This window comes from Cnephaeus nilssonii, assembly GCF_951640355.1.
Source record: "Cnephaeus nilssonii genome assembly, chromosome: 7".
NCBI lineage: Eukaryota > Metazoa > Chordata > Mammalia > Chiroptera > Vespertilionidae > Cnephaeus > Cnephaeus nilssonii.
The window spans coordinates 94,895,425-94,915,218 of NC_137078.1; the positions used below are offsets into that span (position 1 = coordinate 94,895,425).

The 19,794-nt window shown below is 55.6% G+C and overlaps 1 protein-coding gene across 2 annotated transcripts in view; it reads right to left on the reverse strand.

Moving 5' to 3' along the window:
- Window positions 1–19,794, reverse strand: part of FHAD1 (forkhead associated phosphopeptide binding domain 1) — a 95,976-nt gene that overhangs the window by 41,625 nt on the left and 34,557 nt on the right. Inside the window, exons 8-14 of one of the 2 annotated variants that reach the window (XM_079777748.1) lie at window positions 18,126–18,256; window positions 14,378–14,467; window positions 13,246–13,350; window positions 9,766–9,873; window positions 7,209–7,292; window positions 6,338–6,490; window positions 4,724–4,919 (exon numbers count right to left, since the gene is read on the reverse strand). In XM_079777748.1, coding sequence (XP_079633874.1) covers window positions 4,724–4,919; window positions 6,338–6,490; window positions 7,209–7,292; window positions 9,766–9,873; window positions 13,246–13,350; window positions 14,378–14,467; window positions 18,126–18,256 — 867 coding nt within the window. The remainder of the gene's footprint in view (window positions 1–4,723; window positions 4,920–6,337; window positions 6,491–7,208; window positions 7,293–9,765; window positions 9,874–13,245; window positions 13,351–14,377; window positions 14,468–18,125; window positions 18,257–19,794) is intronic. The other variant, XM_079777747.1, reaches the window with a different exon arrangement.

The window sequence follows — 19,794 nt, forward strand, 5'->3', positions numbered from 1 at the left end:
AGGATCCAATCCTGGGTAGGACCCAGAGAGGGTTAGGGACAGGAGGGAGTCAAGGAGGTTGCGGGGAAGACAGGGTGAGTGATCATGTTTCTAGATTCAACGATGAACAGTGATCAAAACGAGATTTCTCTCGGTGGGAGAAGGAGCAATTCTTTCTTATATTTCTGGTTACAAAAGTTGCATGTGCTAATTACAAAAATCCAAACATTACTGAAATCCGCCTGTGGGAAGCGCACTGCTGTATCTTCAGTGGCCGGCGCACAGTAGGTGCACAATAAATAGTGTGGAATGAGGGAAAGTGAAGGCCCTAAACGCTGGGCTAATACTCTCCACAGGTTTGTCTTTTCTCTAGATTTTTCTTTTGATCAGATACTGACATTAAAAAACAAAAATAGGGAGTACCCTATGCATATTGTAGTACAACTTGCTTTTTTCCACTAAAAAATACTGCACAGCTTGGATGTCAGAGAAAAAGTGACTCCTGCGCACGTGGGAAGCCTTTTGTCTGTGACAAAGCCTTGCAGACGTAGACACATAAACTGCGCTAGCGAAGACAAACTCGGAGTCTGTTCCTTCCCTTATCAAGAGGCGCTGAGAAACCAGGTGGGAGGCGTGGGGAACGAAATTCCAAGGTTCCTCCTTAGATGTTTCCTATCTCCCCAGGGCACCACGCAGCCAGTCCTCCACCAATCAGATCTTTAGTAGCGGCTCCAACCTGTGGGCCTCCTACGACATCGCCCAACAATGCAAGGGGCTTCCCTCTCCCGGGATTCTCCCGGGGAATTTGTTTCGGGATTCACAAACCTAGCTTGTGAGGTCCGCTTTGTCTCTTAGGACAACATTCTGAAAGAAAGGCAGGTGGTGTGGTGGTGCAGAGCGGGGGCTCTGAGGGCAGAGGGGCCCGGACTGAGTCCTGGCTCTGCCAAGAGGCAGCTGGGACACTCGGCCCATTGTCCTCTCTCCAGGAAGGTGGCCTGGCAAGTGCTCTGGGTTCAGCCCAACTGAGTGCTCACGGCTGAGAAAACCTTGTCTGCTGCCAAATGGCGATGGGGCGGGGCTGCGGGCACAGTCACCCGGTGTGCGTACATCAGGCTGGACGGCCTGGTGGCCACAGTAAGTCAATAAGCACTTGAGGGCGCTGGCGATGGCAGGTCACCTTTATGAAGGCTCCGTGACCCAGGCTCGGCGATGTGTGTGCTCCTCCCATCGTTTAACCCTCACAACAACCTTATGAGATGTTGTCCCCGTTTTATAAACAGGCAAACGGAGGCGCAGAGAAGTCAGGTGACGTTCCCACACAGCTAGCAAGAGCGCAGCGGAGAGCCAAAGTGTGGCTCAGAGCCCTCCTGCCGTGATGCGAGGGGGCTGTCCCTGGGCCTGGCTCACTCAGTGAATGAAGACACGTCGCTCTGTCCCTGCCCAAGTTAATGACGAGCCTGTCACCTGGAACTGGGCATGTCCCTGCTATCCTTCAGGGTCCCAGAGGGAGTGGGGGGCCATCGATAAAACACAGGCATTAGGATCGCAATGACCTCAGTTTGAGTCCTGACCCTGTCATGTACCAGCCGTGTGACCTCGAGCAAGTTTCGTGATGGCGTTGAGACTCCGTGTCCTTGCCTGCAAAATAAAGGCAGTGGCAGTGCCCAGCTCACTGGGCGGTGGGAGGGTAAAAGCACACAATGCGTGCAAAACAGCCAACACAGCGACACATTCCCGGGAGGCTACATCGCCATGGCTCCTGCCCATCTCTCAGAAATTGCACACAGAGGCGCCTACGCGTGTCTGTGGATGGCGATGGGTGACTGGGCACCTGCTGGCCTCAGTAGTGGAAAGTGCCCTGAGTCACCTTGTTCTGGTGGAATACTCATAAAACATGTCTTGAGCCAGTTTCTTCATTTCTAAAAAGAGGATAATAGTACCTGCCTCAGAGAGTTACAGTGAGGATGAAATGAGGTAATGTATGAAAAACGCTTAGAACAACAATTAGGATGTAAGTGCTCAGGAATGAGTGATAACCGCTATTGTCATCATCAACACCAACCTCATCCTCATCACCATCACCATCTAATCATTATCACCATCACCATGATCATCATTTCATCATCACCACCATCACAATTATCATCATCACCATTATCCTTCTCCCAAACCTCTTCTTCCTCCTCCCCCTCCTCCTCCTCCTCTTCCTCTTCCTCCTTCTGTTTGTGCAGAGGGCTCTGTGCTAGGAATCTGGTACAGTAGTACTTAATATAGAGAATATATGGAATACCCTAGTTCACCTCTCTCTTTTTTTTTTTTTTTTTAGTCTTTTGGGACATTGCCATAATATTGCTTGTACTGAAAGATAAATGCCTTTTACCATCAACTTCCTCTCCTGCTGAATGGAATAAGGATGGACCCTATCCACTGACCTTTCTGTTATTACCCTTCATGCTTCTTCTCTGACTTCTTAGAACGAAGTGGTTGTAATGCCCAACAGGTGTGCCATAGAGCATTATTCTAAGTTGGGGGTAGGAGCATTTGGGGGTCACCGTTCTTTATCCTATCCTTACAGACCCACAGTGCACATCAGGAGAGAAGGCATCTGCAGAGACCTGTTTAATATTGCTCAGGCCTCCTGACTAGGAAGGTGGTGGGTCTGAGAAAGGCTGTCCAAAACGAGTCTTTATGGTGACATATGACTAGATTATCAGGCCATACTGTAGGCTACAATGACGGAGTGGGGAGGGATGGTGCACACAGAGCTTGGCCCCACAATTACTAGAGATCGATTTCAGTTCAAATCTCGGGGAACAGCTAGAAGCGTGGTCACTTTTCACCTGATTTCTGTGCCCTCAAAACTCTGCCATGGTTGCAACAACAGCAAAACTGGGATCGGAGGGCCACAGGGTGGTTGGGAGAAAACCCTCTTCCCTATGCGAGGGGCAGGCCTTATATAAAAGTTAATCTTGTTTTCTCCCTTTTTTTTTGTTTTAAAGAACTTTGCATTACCTTCTGGGTTACTTTGAAGTAATCCATCCATCCATCCATCCATCCATCCATCATCTATCCACCCATCCATCCATCATCTATCCACCCATCCATCCATCCATCCATCCACCCATCCATCTATCATACATCCACCCATCCATCCATCATCCATCCATCCATCCATCCATCCATCCATCCACCCATCCCAGAGATTTAATTAAGCACCCACTATGTGGCACATGTTCTTCTGGGTTCTGGGCACACATCACTAATATCTATTTCCAGGCTAGACATTCAGGGTGACAACTGCATTCTCGACACCTCACCTTGGAAGTTACAGGCACCCCACACTCATCTCCGCCCTCAGACCTGGTCCGCATGCAGTGTTCCTCGCTCTGGATTTTAGTGAAGGAACCCATCCGTCCTTGCACTCAGCCAGAAACCTGGAGGTCTGTAGACCCCTTTCTCTCTGTCACTTTTCTCCCATCCATTTCCAATCCCGCACGGAGGCCTGTGGATATACCTCTAAGCGCCCGGGACTCCTCTCTCTTTCTCCATCCCCACCCCCGCTCCAGTGCTGGCCACTGCCATCGCTGGTGACCGCCTCCTCACTGCTGCTCCCTGCTGCCACCTTCCAGTGCGTTTTCCACTCATGGCCAAGATGACTGTCTCCAAGTTTGATAGTTTCCTTCAAAACGAAATACACTCTTCCCACACAATCCAGCAATCCCGCTCCTTGATCATTATCCCAAGATGCTGAAAACGTACTCTACACCAAACCCTGCATATGGACGTTTAGGGCAGCTTCACTCACAATCACCAAAACTCGGGTGCAAGCAGGATGTCCCTCCCTCCGTAGGAGAATGAACAAGCTGTGGTCCCTCCAGACAACGGAATGCCATTCAGCACTAAAAAGACATGAGCCAAGGAGTCATGAAAAGACATGGAGGAAATGCAAATGCTTATGACTGAGTAAAAGAAGCCGACCTGAGAATGCTATACTCACTGCACGATTCCAACTCTAGGACCTGCTGGAAAAGGCCAAACCATGGAGACAGTAAGAAGACCAGCAGCTGCCAGAGGCTGGGGGCGGGAGGAGGGATGAATACACAGGTAGAGCAAAGAGGGTTTGCGTGGCAGTGAGAATATCTGTCTGATATACAGAGGCAGGTGCATGTCCTTATAAAGTTGTCCCAGCCCACAGAATGTACTGCACCAAGAGCGAACTCTCATGAGGACCGCGGACTCTGGACAATGATGATGCGTCAGGTAGGTCCATCAGTTGTAGTAAATGCTCCACTCTGGTGGAGGGCGTTGACAACCGGGGAGGCCGAGCGTGGGAGGGGCAGTGGGCAGATGGGACATCCCTGTACTTTCCTCTAAATGTTGCTGTGAACCAAAACTATACTTTAAAAAGGTCTATTAAAAACATATTTAACAGTAAACATAAAAATGTATTTCACAATATATCTTACTGCTGAGAAGTAAGATTGAGTACAATTTGGATTTAATTATCCTTTGGCCTTTGTCATGTCTTATTTTCTCTTCAGTAATCAAGTCTCATGTGTTTTTTTTTAATTTTTCCTTTTTTAAAGGCAAATTGCCTCTCAAGTGGAGAAGCAAAGCGCGTCTGGAGCAGGGGGCACCTGGCCACGTGCCCAAGAAGCTTTCCTCAACAGATGTCCCTTCGTGGTAGGGATTCAACTCGACATTTCAGAGTCGTGCAGCTACGTGAGAAAAAACGCCCAGTCACCTTTGTCGGAGCCGGGCAGCTGGATGCCCACGTCCCGGAGGAGCCCCTCGGTGTCCTCCAGCCAGGACTGCGACAGGCGCACCAGGTCCAGCGCCGCCTTCTGGAGCCCGGACACAGGTGGGCTCACCTGCAGGGCCTGGAGGAGCTCCACCTCCTTCTTCAGGTCGGTGCTGCAGCAAGACATCTTCATGCGCGCCTGGAGAGAGAGGACGGTGAGGACCCCGCCTGGAGAGAGAGGACGGTGAGGACCCCGCCTGGAGAGAGAGGACGGTGAGGACCCCGCTTGGAGAGAGAGGACGGTGAGGACCCCGCCTGGAGAGAGAGGACGGTGAGGACCCCGCCTGGAGAGAGAGGACGGTGAGGACCCCGCCTGGAGAGAGTGGATGGTGAGGGCCCGCCTGGAGAGAGAGGACGGTGAGGACCCCGCCTGGAGAGAGAGGACGGTGAGGACCCCGCCTGGAGAGAGAGGACGGTGAGGACCCCGCCTGGAGAGAGAGGACGGTGAGGACCCCGCCTGGAGAGAGAGGACGGTGAGGACCCCGCCTGGAGAGAGTGGATGGTGAGGGCCCGCCTGGAGAGAGAGGACGGTGAGGGGCTCAACAGGGTGTCCCCGTCCAGTTTTATTTGCTTAATTTTTTTGGTGGGGGCGGGGTCGGGGGATGGGAGGTGTTGGAGTTGGGGGTGGGGGTGGGGGTGGAGGGAAGGGGAATGTGAGGGGCAGCATTATTTTGTTTGCACTCTAACTTGGACTTTGGGTGGTCAGAGCGACCCCACTTGGGTCTATTCAAATTCAAAGCCAAATTGCCAAGGACAAGAGGCTGAAAGAAGAACTGAATTTGGCTATTTTTATTCGTCAGAATTCCTGCTGAGATCAACACATAGGCTGGTCAGAAAGTGCAGTTTCCTGATTGAAAGAGCTGACACGCTAACATTGGCCCAAACTCCCCAAATGGTAGCAGCCGATTTCCAGAGACAAGGAAGCAGTTGCCTACGCCCCGCGTGGGGCCCTGGGGGCTGGGCCCCACCCCGTGGGCCGCCCCCTCCGCAGGCTCGGGCAGGGGTGGGGAACGGCCGGCCCACGGGTCCTAAAGGCCCGAGATGTCCTTTGGTCTGGCCCTGCCGAGGCCTCAGGGGTGAGTTAACTGTTTGAGGAAGCACAGCAGGCTGGTCCTTAAGCTGATGGTTGTGTATGGCCTGGGAATGACGTTATAGTAACCCAACGGCCCTGGGCAGAGAGCAGGCCCCACCCCTGGTGAGGCACCAGGGCTACGAACAGTCTCTCCCTGGCTGGGCCCAAAGGAAGAGCAGCTATAAGCCAGGCCTGTTGCTCTGATTTCTCTGGAGACAGCACGGGGCTCTTTTACTGCCCCCCGGGGTCCGCGACCTCCCGCGGAGGTACTCAGAGTGCCAGCACCTCTTCCCGGGCCGCCCCAGTCCGCCGGGGGCATTCTCTGAGGTCCTCTGCTCCCTGCTCTCACATGCGTTTCTCCCAGGAGAGGGAAGGTGGGCACAGCGGCAGGGCACCCTGCCCGACCTGCCCCACGGAGGCCGGACAGGCTCCCGCACCCGTAGCACGGGTTCCCACAGAGGGGACGCGGTGGGAAGCGGGGGCACCTGGCAGCTGTCCAGCGACGCCCGCAGCCTCTCGATGCTCTCGGCGAGCGCCTCCTGCTTGGAGTGGCTGAGCTGGCTCTCCTTCTGCAGGCTCCACTTTTTCTGCTGAAAGCTGACGTTGTCCTCCGTGACCTGGATGATCTTCTCTATTAACTGGTGACCAAAAAAAAAAAAAAAAAAAAAAAAAGATTTAAAACACAGGGCCCCCGGGAGGAGGGAGCTGGGAGCGTCACCCCGTCTCTGCAGGTGGGGAGGGCCGTCCGGCCAGGCTTGGGCGATGGCTCTGGAGGCCGCCATCGGCGCTGTCACCAGGACACGTTTCCTGGGATCTGAGACTGTTTTGAAGATCCCGAGGCCCGTAATGTTGCCATTCATTTGTTCTAGATTTTTCTGCCGTTTCGGAGGGACTGATAACACATCCTGATGCTGAGGGTCCGGTTGTTCTGAGGCCAACGAGAGCCATGTGTCCTTACCCACGGGCCAGCACAGAGCGTGGGAAAGAACCACTGGAAACTAACAAGGCCCCGGCCAGCCGGAAGTCCGTCCTCACCTCTCCCTCTTCAGAAGGAACGGGCGGGCGGGACGTGTGTTCCGGGTGAGGCAGCCCTTGAGGGCGCTAACCAAGGCTACCCCTGCGCATCCGGCGACCAGAACCGCCCGGAGTGATGTGGTTTGACGTTCACAGTCACATTTCAAGGGGGTTTCCCTGGCTTTGGCTTTCGCTGTGAAAGCCGGGAAATCCCATGAAACCTAAACAAATCTTCATGGTGTGGCAGCAGTGAGGAATGTGCCACCAACAAAGCCCGGGAACATGTGCTCCGGCGGCTGCAGGCCCAGGCCCCGGAGAAGGAAGCCCGAAGGGCGGACGAACCTGCTGGTCGGTGACAGGCTTGTCCTGGAACGGCTTGGCTCGCCCGTAGGTGGCCCTGATGACCTGGCTCCTGAAATGCTCCAGCTGCAGCACAAAGGAGGCGACTGAGTCAGGGGGGGCGGCGGCAGCCGGCTAGCCTTGGGGGGTTGGGAGAAATCAGGTAGGAGGGCCTGAGCGCCTTGGATGGCCATGCCATGTCACTAAGATCTCCACCTGGCACTGCAAGGGGCTGTGCCCTCAGGAGGGAGGGAGCGGCAGGTTTTAATGACGTCCTCGGCCTGCCTGCCTGACCCAGCTGATGCGTGTGGTCAGCACACACACGTCTCATGCCCTCAGAAGAGCCGCTTGCTGCCAATTACCCAGTGGGAAGCCTGGGGCCGGAGCGTCTGCGGTAATGGCTAAGCCGCCCCCAGACTGTGAGATAAATATGGAGGCTGTCAGCCCAGGAAACCGTCATCAGCAAGGTGCCTGGGGACAGAGGGATTCACTCCCTCCTGCCGCTTCGCGCCCCGAAGACCCCGGGTATCGTGTTCCTCTCTGTGTCCCCAGCGACTGGTACAGGGCCTGGCACAGAGCAGACACCCCATAAGGTTCACTGAACGCTGTGAACAGAGACATCTGTCAAAGACAGGGGCCTCTGCTCCAGCCCAGCCCGCCCTCCAGGGCCTCCTTGGGGCCGCGCTGTCCGATGACGGCGATGAAACGGCAGTGACGTTAAAGCAGGGCTTACGGAACTGCAAGTTCAGGGGGTCCCAGGTTCCATGAGAAGGCAGAGGGAAAGGAGCCCGAGTTTATCTGGAAACTTCCCAGCGTGGTGGCCCTGGGCCTGGGTGTTTGGTCATTGAGGACCCTGAGAGAGAGTCCTGAAGGGGCGGAAGGGCCACTGAACCAGCCTGAAGGTCAACGGCCTGGGACACAGGCGTGCACTACCACGGAGCTCTGGGACCCGGGCGTGGAGTGACTCTCCTGAGGACATCCCTGCGGGCAGGCGGGCGGCCTGCAGCAGCGACGGGGTGCCTCGGGCGCTCCCTGCCCGCCTCTGGCTTCACAGCCAAGAGGGCGTCTCCTTTCCCCAAGGAAGAGGCTATGTACAGAGGCCCTGAGTGATGGCCCCGCCAGCAGAGGACCCTGTAGGACGGCTCAGGGCGGAGGGACAGGTTCTCCTGGGCCACGGGCTCCGTCCTGGATCACTTGCCTGGGGGAGGGTGGATCTGAGAGAGAGAGAGAGCAGGACGTGGAGACGGGCTGGGCTGGGAGAGTCCGGGGCCAGAGCGGGGCTCCTCCTCGCTTGAGTCTAGACCTGGAGGAACCTCAGTGTCTCTCAGGGTCCTCTCCAAGCTGACTGCTTCCTAGATCATAACCAGGACCCTGGCACTTGGGCCAGTGGCACAGGTGATGCCCTCACCTAGGCGTGCTGGGAGAGCAGCGTGCAGGAGAGGCGAGGGGCAGCCCAGGTGCACAGGGGGAGCCCAGACGGGCAAGCTCTCTGCCCTCGCTAAGGGTCGGTCCCTGCAGGAGACGTGACCCTGGGGTGACGGTGGTGACGTTTGCTGAAGGAGCTTTAAAATCTGCCCGGTGGTCAGCATCGCTATGAACTGTGTGCCTCTGACGGGGCCCGGCCACCCGGCGGGTCAGGCTCGGAGGCTGCCCGAGGGCAGGGCGTTGGGGCTGGGCTGGGTGGGATGGAAGGACCCTTAGGATCGCGGTGCTTCGCCTTTTTGGTGGTTCACAGACCCTTCTGAGAACCCACGAGCAGCATGCTGGACCCTTCCTCCCGGGAAAAGTAGCACAAACTCGTGTGCACGCTAAACGTTCTTGGACGCCCTCGAGCCGTGGCTGCCCGGAGGGGCCTGAGGAGGAGCCCCCGGAGGGCTGCCCTTGGTGGGCCGCGTCCTGGAGGCTCAGTGCCCTGTCCCGGCTTCCCATTGGCTCTCGCTCAGCCTTTGATGAAGCCTTATTTGCACGTTCTGGCCCTCACGCTGTGCCACGTGTAAGGGGAGGGGCCGCGGGCCATCCAGGCCAGAACATGCACCCAGACCAGCGGGCCAGCCTGCTCACCACCCTGCCCGGGACGTCTCCGTCTCGCATGATGAGCTTGGACATCCTGGGGCTTTACTTTCTTAAGAAAAGTGGCACTGCCTCGTGGACACTGACGGGACCTCTGCTGGGGGCCCAGAGGAGGCAGGAGAGTGGTAAATGTCAGGGTGAAAATGTTAGGGAGAAGGTACTAGAAACACTGTTGGGGTCAAGAGGCTCAGACCCTTCCCAAGAGGGAACAGCGGCGGCTGGGGATTGGGGGCGGGCACTGAAGGGTGGCTGCGTGGCCAGGGTCTCGGGCGAGGGCGACCTCCCGGAGTGGGCGGCTCCCAGCAGGGAACGGCCCTCAGGACGTCCGTCCACGGGGAGGCAGGAGCCACATGAAGCTGCTGCCCATGAGGTCAACGGGAGAAGCAAACCACGGCCGTCTTCCTCCTCCTCACGCTTCCCACCAGCCTCTGGGCGCGGACAATCCCTGGGGAGCGGGGCCATGGAGGGGCTCTGGAGCTCGCACGCCTACCTGACCTACTGCCCTTTCCAAATTGACTTTAATGAGGCTCTCTCTGCTCCCCATTTCTTGGAGCTGAAGCAATTTCCTTCTGGAATCCTCCTGAAGCTTCTCTTCAACCTGAAAGGACGATGAAAGCAGGCGCTTGCTGCTAATGTGATCATAATGCACTCTGGGAAATCCCTCCAGGAGGGCTAATGGCCGGGGGAGTCCCCGAGGGGGAGGGACGGCTGCAGGGGTCACGGGCGTGCCGGCTCCTCGGGGGAAAGGGCCAAGCTCTGCATCCTGGGCTCATCTCCGTTTTTTCAACCGCAGACTCCAATCCCAGCTCAGCCCCTAACGAGCCCTAGGACCCTGAGAGCTACTTCCCTGCTCTGCGACTCAGTGTTCTCATCTGTCAGATGGGAATGACGATACTAGTACCGCCTCACAGAGGTATCGCGGGGACTCGCAGTGGTTAGCCTAGTGCAGCACTACTCCCTAAGAGGGCTCTGGAACCCACTCTGGGAGGCTTGCTAAGCGATGAATCACAGCCTGTGAGGGAAGGCGTTCAAAGCAGAGAAGCGAGCTGATTTCTTCCCTCTGGTTTGGGTTAACAGTCAACCGGAGGGGAGCTTGGGAGTGCTCGATGCTGCCCTCTGCTGGCCATCACGGGACCCTGCAGCTGCTCAATTCATCTCGGAACAATAAACATTTTGGGAGCACGTGCTGAGCCCAGGGCTCTGGCACTATCAGGAAACGAGGCAAACTCTCCTAAATAAATGAGAGGGTTTTGTACTGAAAAGCTCCACAGCTGTTTATTCGGGAGCCGAAGGGGGGGGGGGGTTGCGCAGATGTAATAAAAGAGCCAGCGGAGCCCTTTACAGCTTACGCTGAGCCGTGGGGTCCCGCGGCAGCGCCTCGCACTTGGAAAAGCCGTGCACCCCCCTGGGCCCAGTTTCCTCCACAAACAACCCTCCCAGGTCTACGGAGCTCTGACTTCTATTTCAGCAGACTTTCCTCCACTGCAAAGCGGACTCCAACCCCGGACTCTGCCCTTCTCCGTAGTCCCCACCATAAAGAACAGCCCCACCCCTGCCTCAAGCCCCGGGGTCATCTCCCGGGGCTCCCTCTCCGTCTCTCACACGCACTGTTCTCCAAGCCCATTCCTCTCACATCCCCCCGTCCCCCCCCCCCCCCCCCCCCCCGCTTCTCCGCTCCTACCCCTGCCCTACCCTGGGCAAGGCCCCGCCAGGCGCTGAGAACCTTTGGCCTGTGATAACCGGCCTCCTCGCCTCTATTTTCATTTCCTTCCAGGACATTCTTCATGGTCCTGAGAGTTACCGGGCTGTGGAGCAGCTCTGTCTGATGGAACGGCTTCGTGTTTGTGTTGGCTAACACGGCAGCTGTGAGCCATACCTGGCCAGAGCACTGAGGTGTGGCTGGTGTGACTGAGAAACTGAATTTTACATTTTCTTTAATTTTGGTAAATTCCAATGTGAACAGTCACACGTGGCTGGTGGCTGTGCTGCCCTCATTAGTATCAGACAAACCTGGCTCCCAACCTTGACTTTGGGGTACTGACTGTGCTAGTAACTAGCAGCCTTGACTCCCTCAGCCGTAAAGTGGGAAGGATAATTTCTAGGTCATAGAGTTGTTGTGAGGATGAAAAGAGATGAGCCCGGCCGGCGTGGCTCAGTGGTTGAGCGTCGACCTATGAACCAGGAGGTCACGGTTTGATTCCCAGTCAGGGCACATGCTAGGGTTATGGGTTCGATCCCCAATGGGGGCTGTGCAGGAGTCAGCCAATCAATGATTCTCTCTCATCATTGATATTTCTGTCTGTCTCCCCCTCTCCCTTCCCTCTCTGAAATCAATAAAAATATTTAAAAAAAAAGAAAAAGATGAAATGTTTGGCATAACACATGAGAAATTACAGCTGCCATTTTCACCGTTATTATTGATCACAAATGTAACAGTATCAGTGTCCTGTTTAGGGCCTTCGGTAGCTCCTCACTGCCTGTGTGGTATGTAGCCCCCAGCGCAGAACAAATCAGAACACCAAGCCAAAGGCTCAGGAAGCCCCGTGAACGCCACACAAAGCAAAAAAAATAAACCCACACCCCGGTAAACCATCGTCAAACTGCTGGAAACCAAGGGAACAGAGACTCTTAAAAGCAGCCCAAGAAAGAACAGAGCTTTTGCAAAGGGGCGATATTAGGTTTGACAACGACCTCAAAGTAGAAACACCAGGATCCAAAAGACCCTAGAAAGATGAACCTCATGCTACCTATAAGGTGCTGAAAGAAAACCACTGCCAACGTGGGATTCAGCACTCAGTCAGAAACGAAGGTTAAGCATACGTTTTTCAGACACACAGACACACACACACATACATACATACATACACACACACACACACACACCCCTGAAAAAAATCTGTCATCAGCATTGCCAAGGCCAAGGGCGTAGTCATCAACTGACACTGCATCAAGAATGCATAGCACAGCCTTTGGGGCGAGTGCTAAAAGACTAAGAAACTCAATGAATATTGGATTTTGGCAAGTCCAGGGTCAATGCTATTGTCTTACTATTCTAAAAGTATAATTAAGGAGTGAAACATTTCCAAGCAAACAGAGACAAAAACGGAATGACAGAAAACCACCAACTCAAAAGAACCCGAGAAAGGAGAGAAACGGAAACACAGCACAGAAATATCGCCCAGCTGAAGCCCCAATCAATATACCAGCAATTGCACTTTATATAAATGGGCTAAGAGACAAAGATTGTGACTGCATTTTATAAAACGGCATGCTATTTAGAAGAGAGGAAAAAAAACTTAAAAACAAAGATGGACAGAAAAATGATGAAGAAGATGCTGTGAAAACCCTCACCAACAGAAAGGCCGAGTAGCTGATGGATCTGCATTAATGGCAACGCAGACTTTTGGGGAGAAACACTAGTAGACACGAAGACGGACATTTCTATGATGATGCAGGGGTATTTTCTTTCCCAACGGGAAGAATTAACATTCTAAATTTACATGCACCTGGTAACACGGCCTCAATATACACAAAGCAAAAGTTAGCGATATTAAAAGGAGAAATACACAAATCCACGGTCATGGTGAGACTTTTAAAAACACGCCTCTCTCAAAGACCTGTGGGACACACACACAGAAGGATCAGCAGCAGCATTTCAGTTTGAACATCACTGGCAAACGTGGTTTAATGGGCCGGTTCGGGATAATTTTACAATTCAGACCTGAAGGCAGGCTGGGGTAGCGGTTGCACACAGGGGCTTTGGAGCCAGACAGACCGGGGTTCAAGTCCTGCCGCAACTACTTTACCTGAGTGAAGTTGGAAAACTCCCTTCGCTCTTGTGAGCCTCAGTTTTCCCAACTGTCAAGTGGGGTTAATACCAGTGTAGACCACACAGCGTCACTGTAAGGAGAGGATGCGTGTGGAGCGCCTGGCCCGGAGGGGTGACTGGGCCGGGGCTGCCTGGCCGTACCTTGCTCTTTTCCCGAAGCGTCTTAGAGATCATGCTCTGGTCAGAAGTACTCTTCTTCAACTCCTCCCTCAGCCTCCTCATTTCTCTCTCCATGTTTTGGATTTGCTGGAAGAGTTTCAACAAAAGTCAGCTTCCCTGACGGCACGCTGGACCTGACTTCTGGGGGGAAGGGCTGGATCTCGGTAACTCCTTTCACCGGTTGCGTGAAGGCGAAAACCTAACCGGGGATCAGCTAAGTTCCGCCCCTGGGGGGAAATCCTACATCTGCAGAGCAAAGCAGACTTTTTTTTTCCAAGTGATGTATTGAAAATGGCTAGTTTTGTCTGAAAAATCAGCTGTACCCTGGGATGGAACAGCAGGAGACACCCATCAATTCATTAGATAATTTTACAATTATTCCTCTTGGGGTCTATTTTTGCGATCGACTGGAATAAGGGCAGTTTGGAAGACACAATGGGCGCGGTTTGGAAGAACAAAACAACGCGGGTTTTCCCTCTGCCCCTGGGGCAGAGAACGGAAAGCTCCTGACGCGGGAAGGGGCGTCTCCCCCTGTGCTGAGGGCGCTGTGCGTCCCCCGAACTGGCACTGTGCCTGCTGAGGTGGAAGAGGGTCCCCTTGGCCCACTTTCATTTTCGTGGCCGGTGTTCACTGCATCGTTAACAGTCACCTTCTGCAGAGGCACAGGATGCCTTTTCGTGTTGTTTTTATGAGTTGGTGTAAAGTTACTTAAGGAAGAATTTTGGGTTGGGGATAGTGATCAAAGTATCCCTACGATAAAAGTGTGGCAGCGGGACATACTAGTTTGGGCATCACAGGCCCAGGGGCAGGAGCCACAGTGACTTTTTGGCAGCATGTGGTGGCCACGTGGCCGGCCCCTGTCCCCGTCCCCATCCGCACCCCAGCCCAGCTCTAAGAGACACCGGCGAGGGGGGTGGAGCCAACGCCCAGGGAATGCTGGGAGAGTGTGTTTTCCAGGGTCTTCCCACCCGGGTCCTCCTAGAGGCAGCAAATCAAAGAGTGAGGCGATGGCCTTAGCCATCACCATCAGAAAACCCCAGAGTTGGTGCTCTTGCCAAAACCTGAAGGCCAAAGCCTTTTCGTGGATGCCTAGGAGCGAGGACGTCCAACTCACGGATTTGCTGAGTTTCAGCTCTTTCTCTTGGGCTTCCCGGTGCTCCTTCTGAGCATCTTCCTTGTTCAGTGCCTCTTTGAGCACGGAGCACTGTGGAGAGAAAGAGGGGCAACAGGCCATGTGGGGATCCCAGGTCCCCACGGTGGCCTCAAAGAGCATGTGCCGCTGTCTGATCCCATCACACCCCACACTCCCGGGGGCAAGGCCGTTTGGGCCGGGGGATGCCGGGGATCTGCGGGAGCTCCCAGGGCACCCGGCTCACGAGTTCTGAGGAAGAGAGTGTCTAACTTCTTTTTCGAGAGCCAGAAAGCTACGCCGCAGGTGAGCAGAGTCCGGGCACTGAGGGTGGAGGGATGGGAACCTTCCACTCTGCCCCTCCGAGCACAGCGTTCAGGAGCACGTGGACGGGGTGGGGCTCACTAGTGAACGTGGCGGTGAACTTGGATGGCTCTCGGTGCTTCATCTCAAAGACACAACTGCCCTGGTGTGTGTGGTGGGCGGGGAGGGGGGGGGTGGGGACGGGGGGGGGGAGAGAAAAGGGAGCAGCCTTCCCGGGGGGCGCTCCCCCAACAGGCGTTAAGAGAATAAAGGCATGTCCTCCTTTTGACCCAGAAATCCGGCCTCAGCGATGTGCCCTGAGGACAATGACTAGAGGAATCAGCGAATCTGTAGATTCAGGGATGTGCTTCTCAGCATCGTTAGCAACATTAAAGAACAAAACAAAAACCCTGTGTGTCCAACAACAGGAGACCGCTGTATTGGATTGTACACCCACCACCCCCGGGAAATACCATTGTAGCTTTTAAGACCAATGATACAAGCTTTTACTTATTAACACAGGGAAACAGTAAGCATTTAGGATTTTTAAATGTGCATGGTATTAATTCACTGTGAGATATGAGTACATAACTTATTTACTCCCAGGTGATATATAAAAACAAGATAGAAGAGTATACATTAAAACATTAATGTTGATTTCTTAGGGTAGCATTTCCTTTCTTCTTTATAAAATTTTGCTTTTTAGTGCCACCTACTTATTTTTCTAAAATCAACACGATGACAGACATAATTTAAACAGCAATATGCACCCCGATGTTTATGGAGCGACCCCCCTGGTGAGGAGCCTGCGTGCCGGTGGCCGGCACAGGCTGGAGCAGACAGAGCCCTCGTTCCAAGGTCAAGGAGGAAGGGGAAATGGGGGTCAGGAAGTAGACTAGCCTGACAGGCGCTGTTTTTCCATATTTCTCTTACTTAGCATCGGCGTACAAGCACCCCTCCCCAGCACACACAGGCACGTGCACACACGTGTGCGCGCGCACACACACACACGACACAAAACTGCTCACAGGCGCCTAGGACGGCAATGTGCTGGGAAGAAACAGAGGCAGGAGCTTGGCGAGCGGCCGACTGGGCAGAGGCAGAGGACAGAGTTAAAACCAGCCTCCCAGGCCTCAGAAAGAGCTTGTTGTCCCATTTCACGGATGGAGAAGTGGAGGCCAGCTAAGTTACAATAAAAGCAAGCTCTGGGGTTGGACCCTGGCCTGTCTGACACCAAAGCCTGGTCAGGCTCTGCCTTTCGCCAGCTCCAAACTGGGCCTCGTGCTAAGCACCAGAGGTCCCGTCTGCCTTCTGGGCCGTCAAGGTCTACTCCAACCCGGCACCCACGCAGACAGCGCCCACACAGACAGCGCCCACGCAGACAGCGCCCACACAGACATCGCCCACGCAGACGGCGCCCACGCAGACAGTGCCCACGCAGACATCACCTACACAGACGGCGCCCACGCAGACAGTGCCCACGCAGACAGCGCCCACGCAGACGACGCCCACGCAGACAGTTCCCACGCAGACGGCTCCCATGCAGACAGCGCCCACGCAGACATCACCTACACAGACGGCGCCCACGCAGACAGCGCCCACGCAGACATCACCTACACAGACAGCGCCCACACAGACATCACCCACGCAGACGGCGCCCACGCAGACAGCGCCCACACAGACATCACCCACGCAGACGGCGCCCACGCAGACAGCGCCCACACAGACATCACCCACGCAGGCGGCGCCCACGCAGACAGCTCCCACGCAGACATCACCTACACAGACGGCGCCCACACAGACATCACCCACGCAGACGGCGCCCACGCAGACAGCGCCCACACAGACATTGCCCACGCAGACGGCGCCCACGCAGACAGCGCCCACACAGACATTGCCCACGCAGACGGCGCCCACGCAGTGCCCACGCAGACATCACCTACACAGACGGCGCCCACGCAGACAGTGCCCACGCAGACAGCGCCCATGCAGACATCACCCACGCAGACATCACCTACACAGACGGTGCCCACGCAGACAGCGCCCACGCAGACATCACCTACACAGACGGCGCCCACGCAGACATCACCCACGCAGACATCGCCCACGCAGACAGCGCCCACGCAGACATCGCCCACGCAGCGCCCACGCAGACATCACCTACGCAGACGGCGCCCACGCAGACGGCGCCCACGCAGACGGCGCCCACGCAGACAGCGCCCACGCAGACATCGCCCACGCACACAGCGCCCACGCAGACAGTGCCCACGCAGACAGCTCCCACGCAGACAGTTCCCACGCAGACAGCGCCCACACAGACGGCTCCCACGCAGACAGCGCCCACACAGACAGCGCCCACACACCGGCGCCGCTGACCAGGCCTCCGCTTTGGATCAGAGTGGCCTGCCCCGATGAAAGCGATGAGGTTTTCCCTGGACTCATGGAAACAGACAGTCATACAAACACCAGGAAACCTTCCCCTCTCAGATGGGGGTTTGAAGGCGAAGTTAGTGAACAGGCAGTTACATCTAAAAGCTCTCACCTTGCCTACAGGCTCCTCTTACCCGGAGGAGTTCTCACCCACACTGACGTCCACGGGAGAACTGAGGGTCACGTGTCTGCATCCGGACCCTCAGACATTCTGCTGTCAAGGCGGCTGTGGGAACCGGGGTGCCCGGGGCTGCGGGGAAGCCCGTGGTCCCCCCCGGCCCGCAGAGAGAGCCCGCCTGGCTTTACTGTTAAGCCTCGCAGGGCAGGGCATGCTGTGTATTCAATCTCACATTGAAGTCATGCCGCTCATATTTAAATCTTAAATGTTTACCGTGTTCCCATGCTCATTCGTCTTAAAAGCTACATGGCATTTCCCTGGGTGCATACAGCACAATACGGCGGTCTCCTGCTGTCGGACACTCCAGGTGTTGGTTGTTGGGAGTCAACAAACTAACCCATAATAGGTGTTAGAAAACGTATGCTGGGTTTGAAAATACCTCGTTTATTCTGAGTCACAAAAATGTATTTATATATATATGTATTTTTATTGACTTCAGAGAGGAAGGGAGAGGGAGAGAGAGGTGGAAACATCAGTGATGAGAATCAGCCCCCACTGGAGACTGAGCCTGCAACCCGGGCATGTGTCCTGACCAGGAATCGAACCAGGACCTTCTGGTTCATAGGTGGATGCCCAACCCCTGAGCTACGTGGGCTGGGGACAAAAATCTGTTTTTTGAAAAGCTGCAAGGAACCTGGCCCCCAGCTTTAGTCCTCCCAGGTGACTCACGGCAGCCATCCTCCCTCCGGCCCTGGCACTGGCCTCATTCAGGGAGTCAGAGGAGGCGGGTGTTTGGGCCTGAGGGAGGGAGGGGGGGCGAGCCGGTCAGTTTCCCCTTCCCCCCCCGCTACCCCCCCCCCCCCCCCCGAGAGCTGCACTCACTCTGGAGCTGATGGCTTCCAGCTGGCGGTCCTTCTCTTTGTTCTCACTTTTCAGCTGGCTCACCTCCTGCTTCAGTTGTTGCACTTCCTCATCCTTGGCGATCACGTCCTTTTGCAAAGAGGACACCATCCCTGTTTAAAAACAAACAAACCGCGAAAGACTCACCAGGGTCGGAGGCAACGACGTGGACCACTGAGAAGGGGGGGGGGGGGCTGTTTGTTACTGCAGCATCATCGGCCCCTGCAGCTCAGTCTTGGATGTGCACACAGAACATCTGGGGTCCTGTTGGTGTGCAGGAAGAGGTCTGGGCTGGGGCCCGGCCGCAGGGCGTGACCGATGCTGGTGGTCTGGGGGGACCTGACCGAGTGGTATCTGAGAGGCTTGGAGCGCGGATGAGGCCTGATGGGGAGGAAGGCAGGGGCTCAGCGAGTTCATCTTTATGTTTCTGATGCTCGGAGCAGTGCCTGGCCCGTGCAGGGTGCTCAGCAAATTTCTTGGGACATTCCAGTTAGAGGGGAGCGTGAGCAGAGGCCTGGCAGGCAGGGCGGCGTGGGGTAGAGGACGTGGGTGCGAGAGTGTACAGAGTGAGGCCGAGGAAAAGCCAGCGGTCAGGCTGGCCCCGGGCACAGCACACAGATCCACACAGGGACGGAGACTCACACAGGGCTCAGCCTCTGCTGTGACTGGCACTTGGATAACAATAGCCCCAAGGCGGGGCTCAGTGGCTGAGTGTGACTTATGAACCAGGAGGTCACGGTTCCATTCCTGGTCAGGGCACAGGCCCAGGTTGTGGGTTCGATCCCCAGTGTGGGGCGTGCAGGAGGCAACCCATCAATGATTCTCTCTCATCACTGACGTTTCTCTCTCTCTCCCTTTGCCTTCTTCTCTGAAGTCACTAAAAATGTTAAAAGAAAGAAGAATAGCCCCGACCCAGACTCAACGCCTGCTTCTCTCCCTCCCTTTCTCTGTTACTGACTCCATCCTCTTCATCTCATTTTCTGCTTAAAAAACCCCAATGGCTTCACAGCGCCCTCAGAATGAGACCCAGACTCCTCCCTGAGAGCAAGGCCCTGCCTCCCGCCCGACCCGTCCAGCCCCACGGTCCCTCGTTCCCACCACACAGTCCCTCGTTCCCACCACACGGTCCCTCGTTCCCACCACACGGTCCCTCGTTCCCACCACACGGTCCCTCGTTCCCACCACTCCAGCCCCACTGGCCGTCCCGTCCGCTCCTCCCACACGGCCAGCTCGCTCAGCCTCTGCTCTTCCCTTCCCCTCCTCCGAGACCTGTCCTTGCCCACCCACGAGGCTGTTCTCCCTCCGCTTCACCCCTGAAGCACTTTGCCACCACGTTGCCCCGTTTTCTCTGAAATGGGCTTGTTTGTTCACGTTTACTTATTTTTGTCCGTCACCCGCTCCCAAACGTGAGCCCCGTGAGTTCAGGGACCTGACTCTTGCTCAGGGCTCTCCCAGCCCCGGGACAGGTCCTGGCACCCAGTAGGTGCTCAGTAAACGTGTTGAAGGAATGCAGGAGTCCGGGCTAAGAGTCCTGTGCCCTGGCCCAGGCGTTGGCTGCCCCTCCTCCACCCCAGGGCTTTGGGGTGGGACCACCTCTGTCAGTCAATTAGAACAAGGTCCTCACTCAGCCCTCGTGCACTAGGGGGAAATG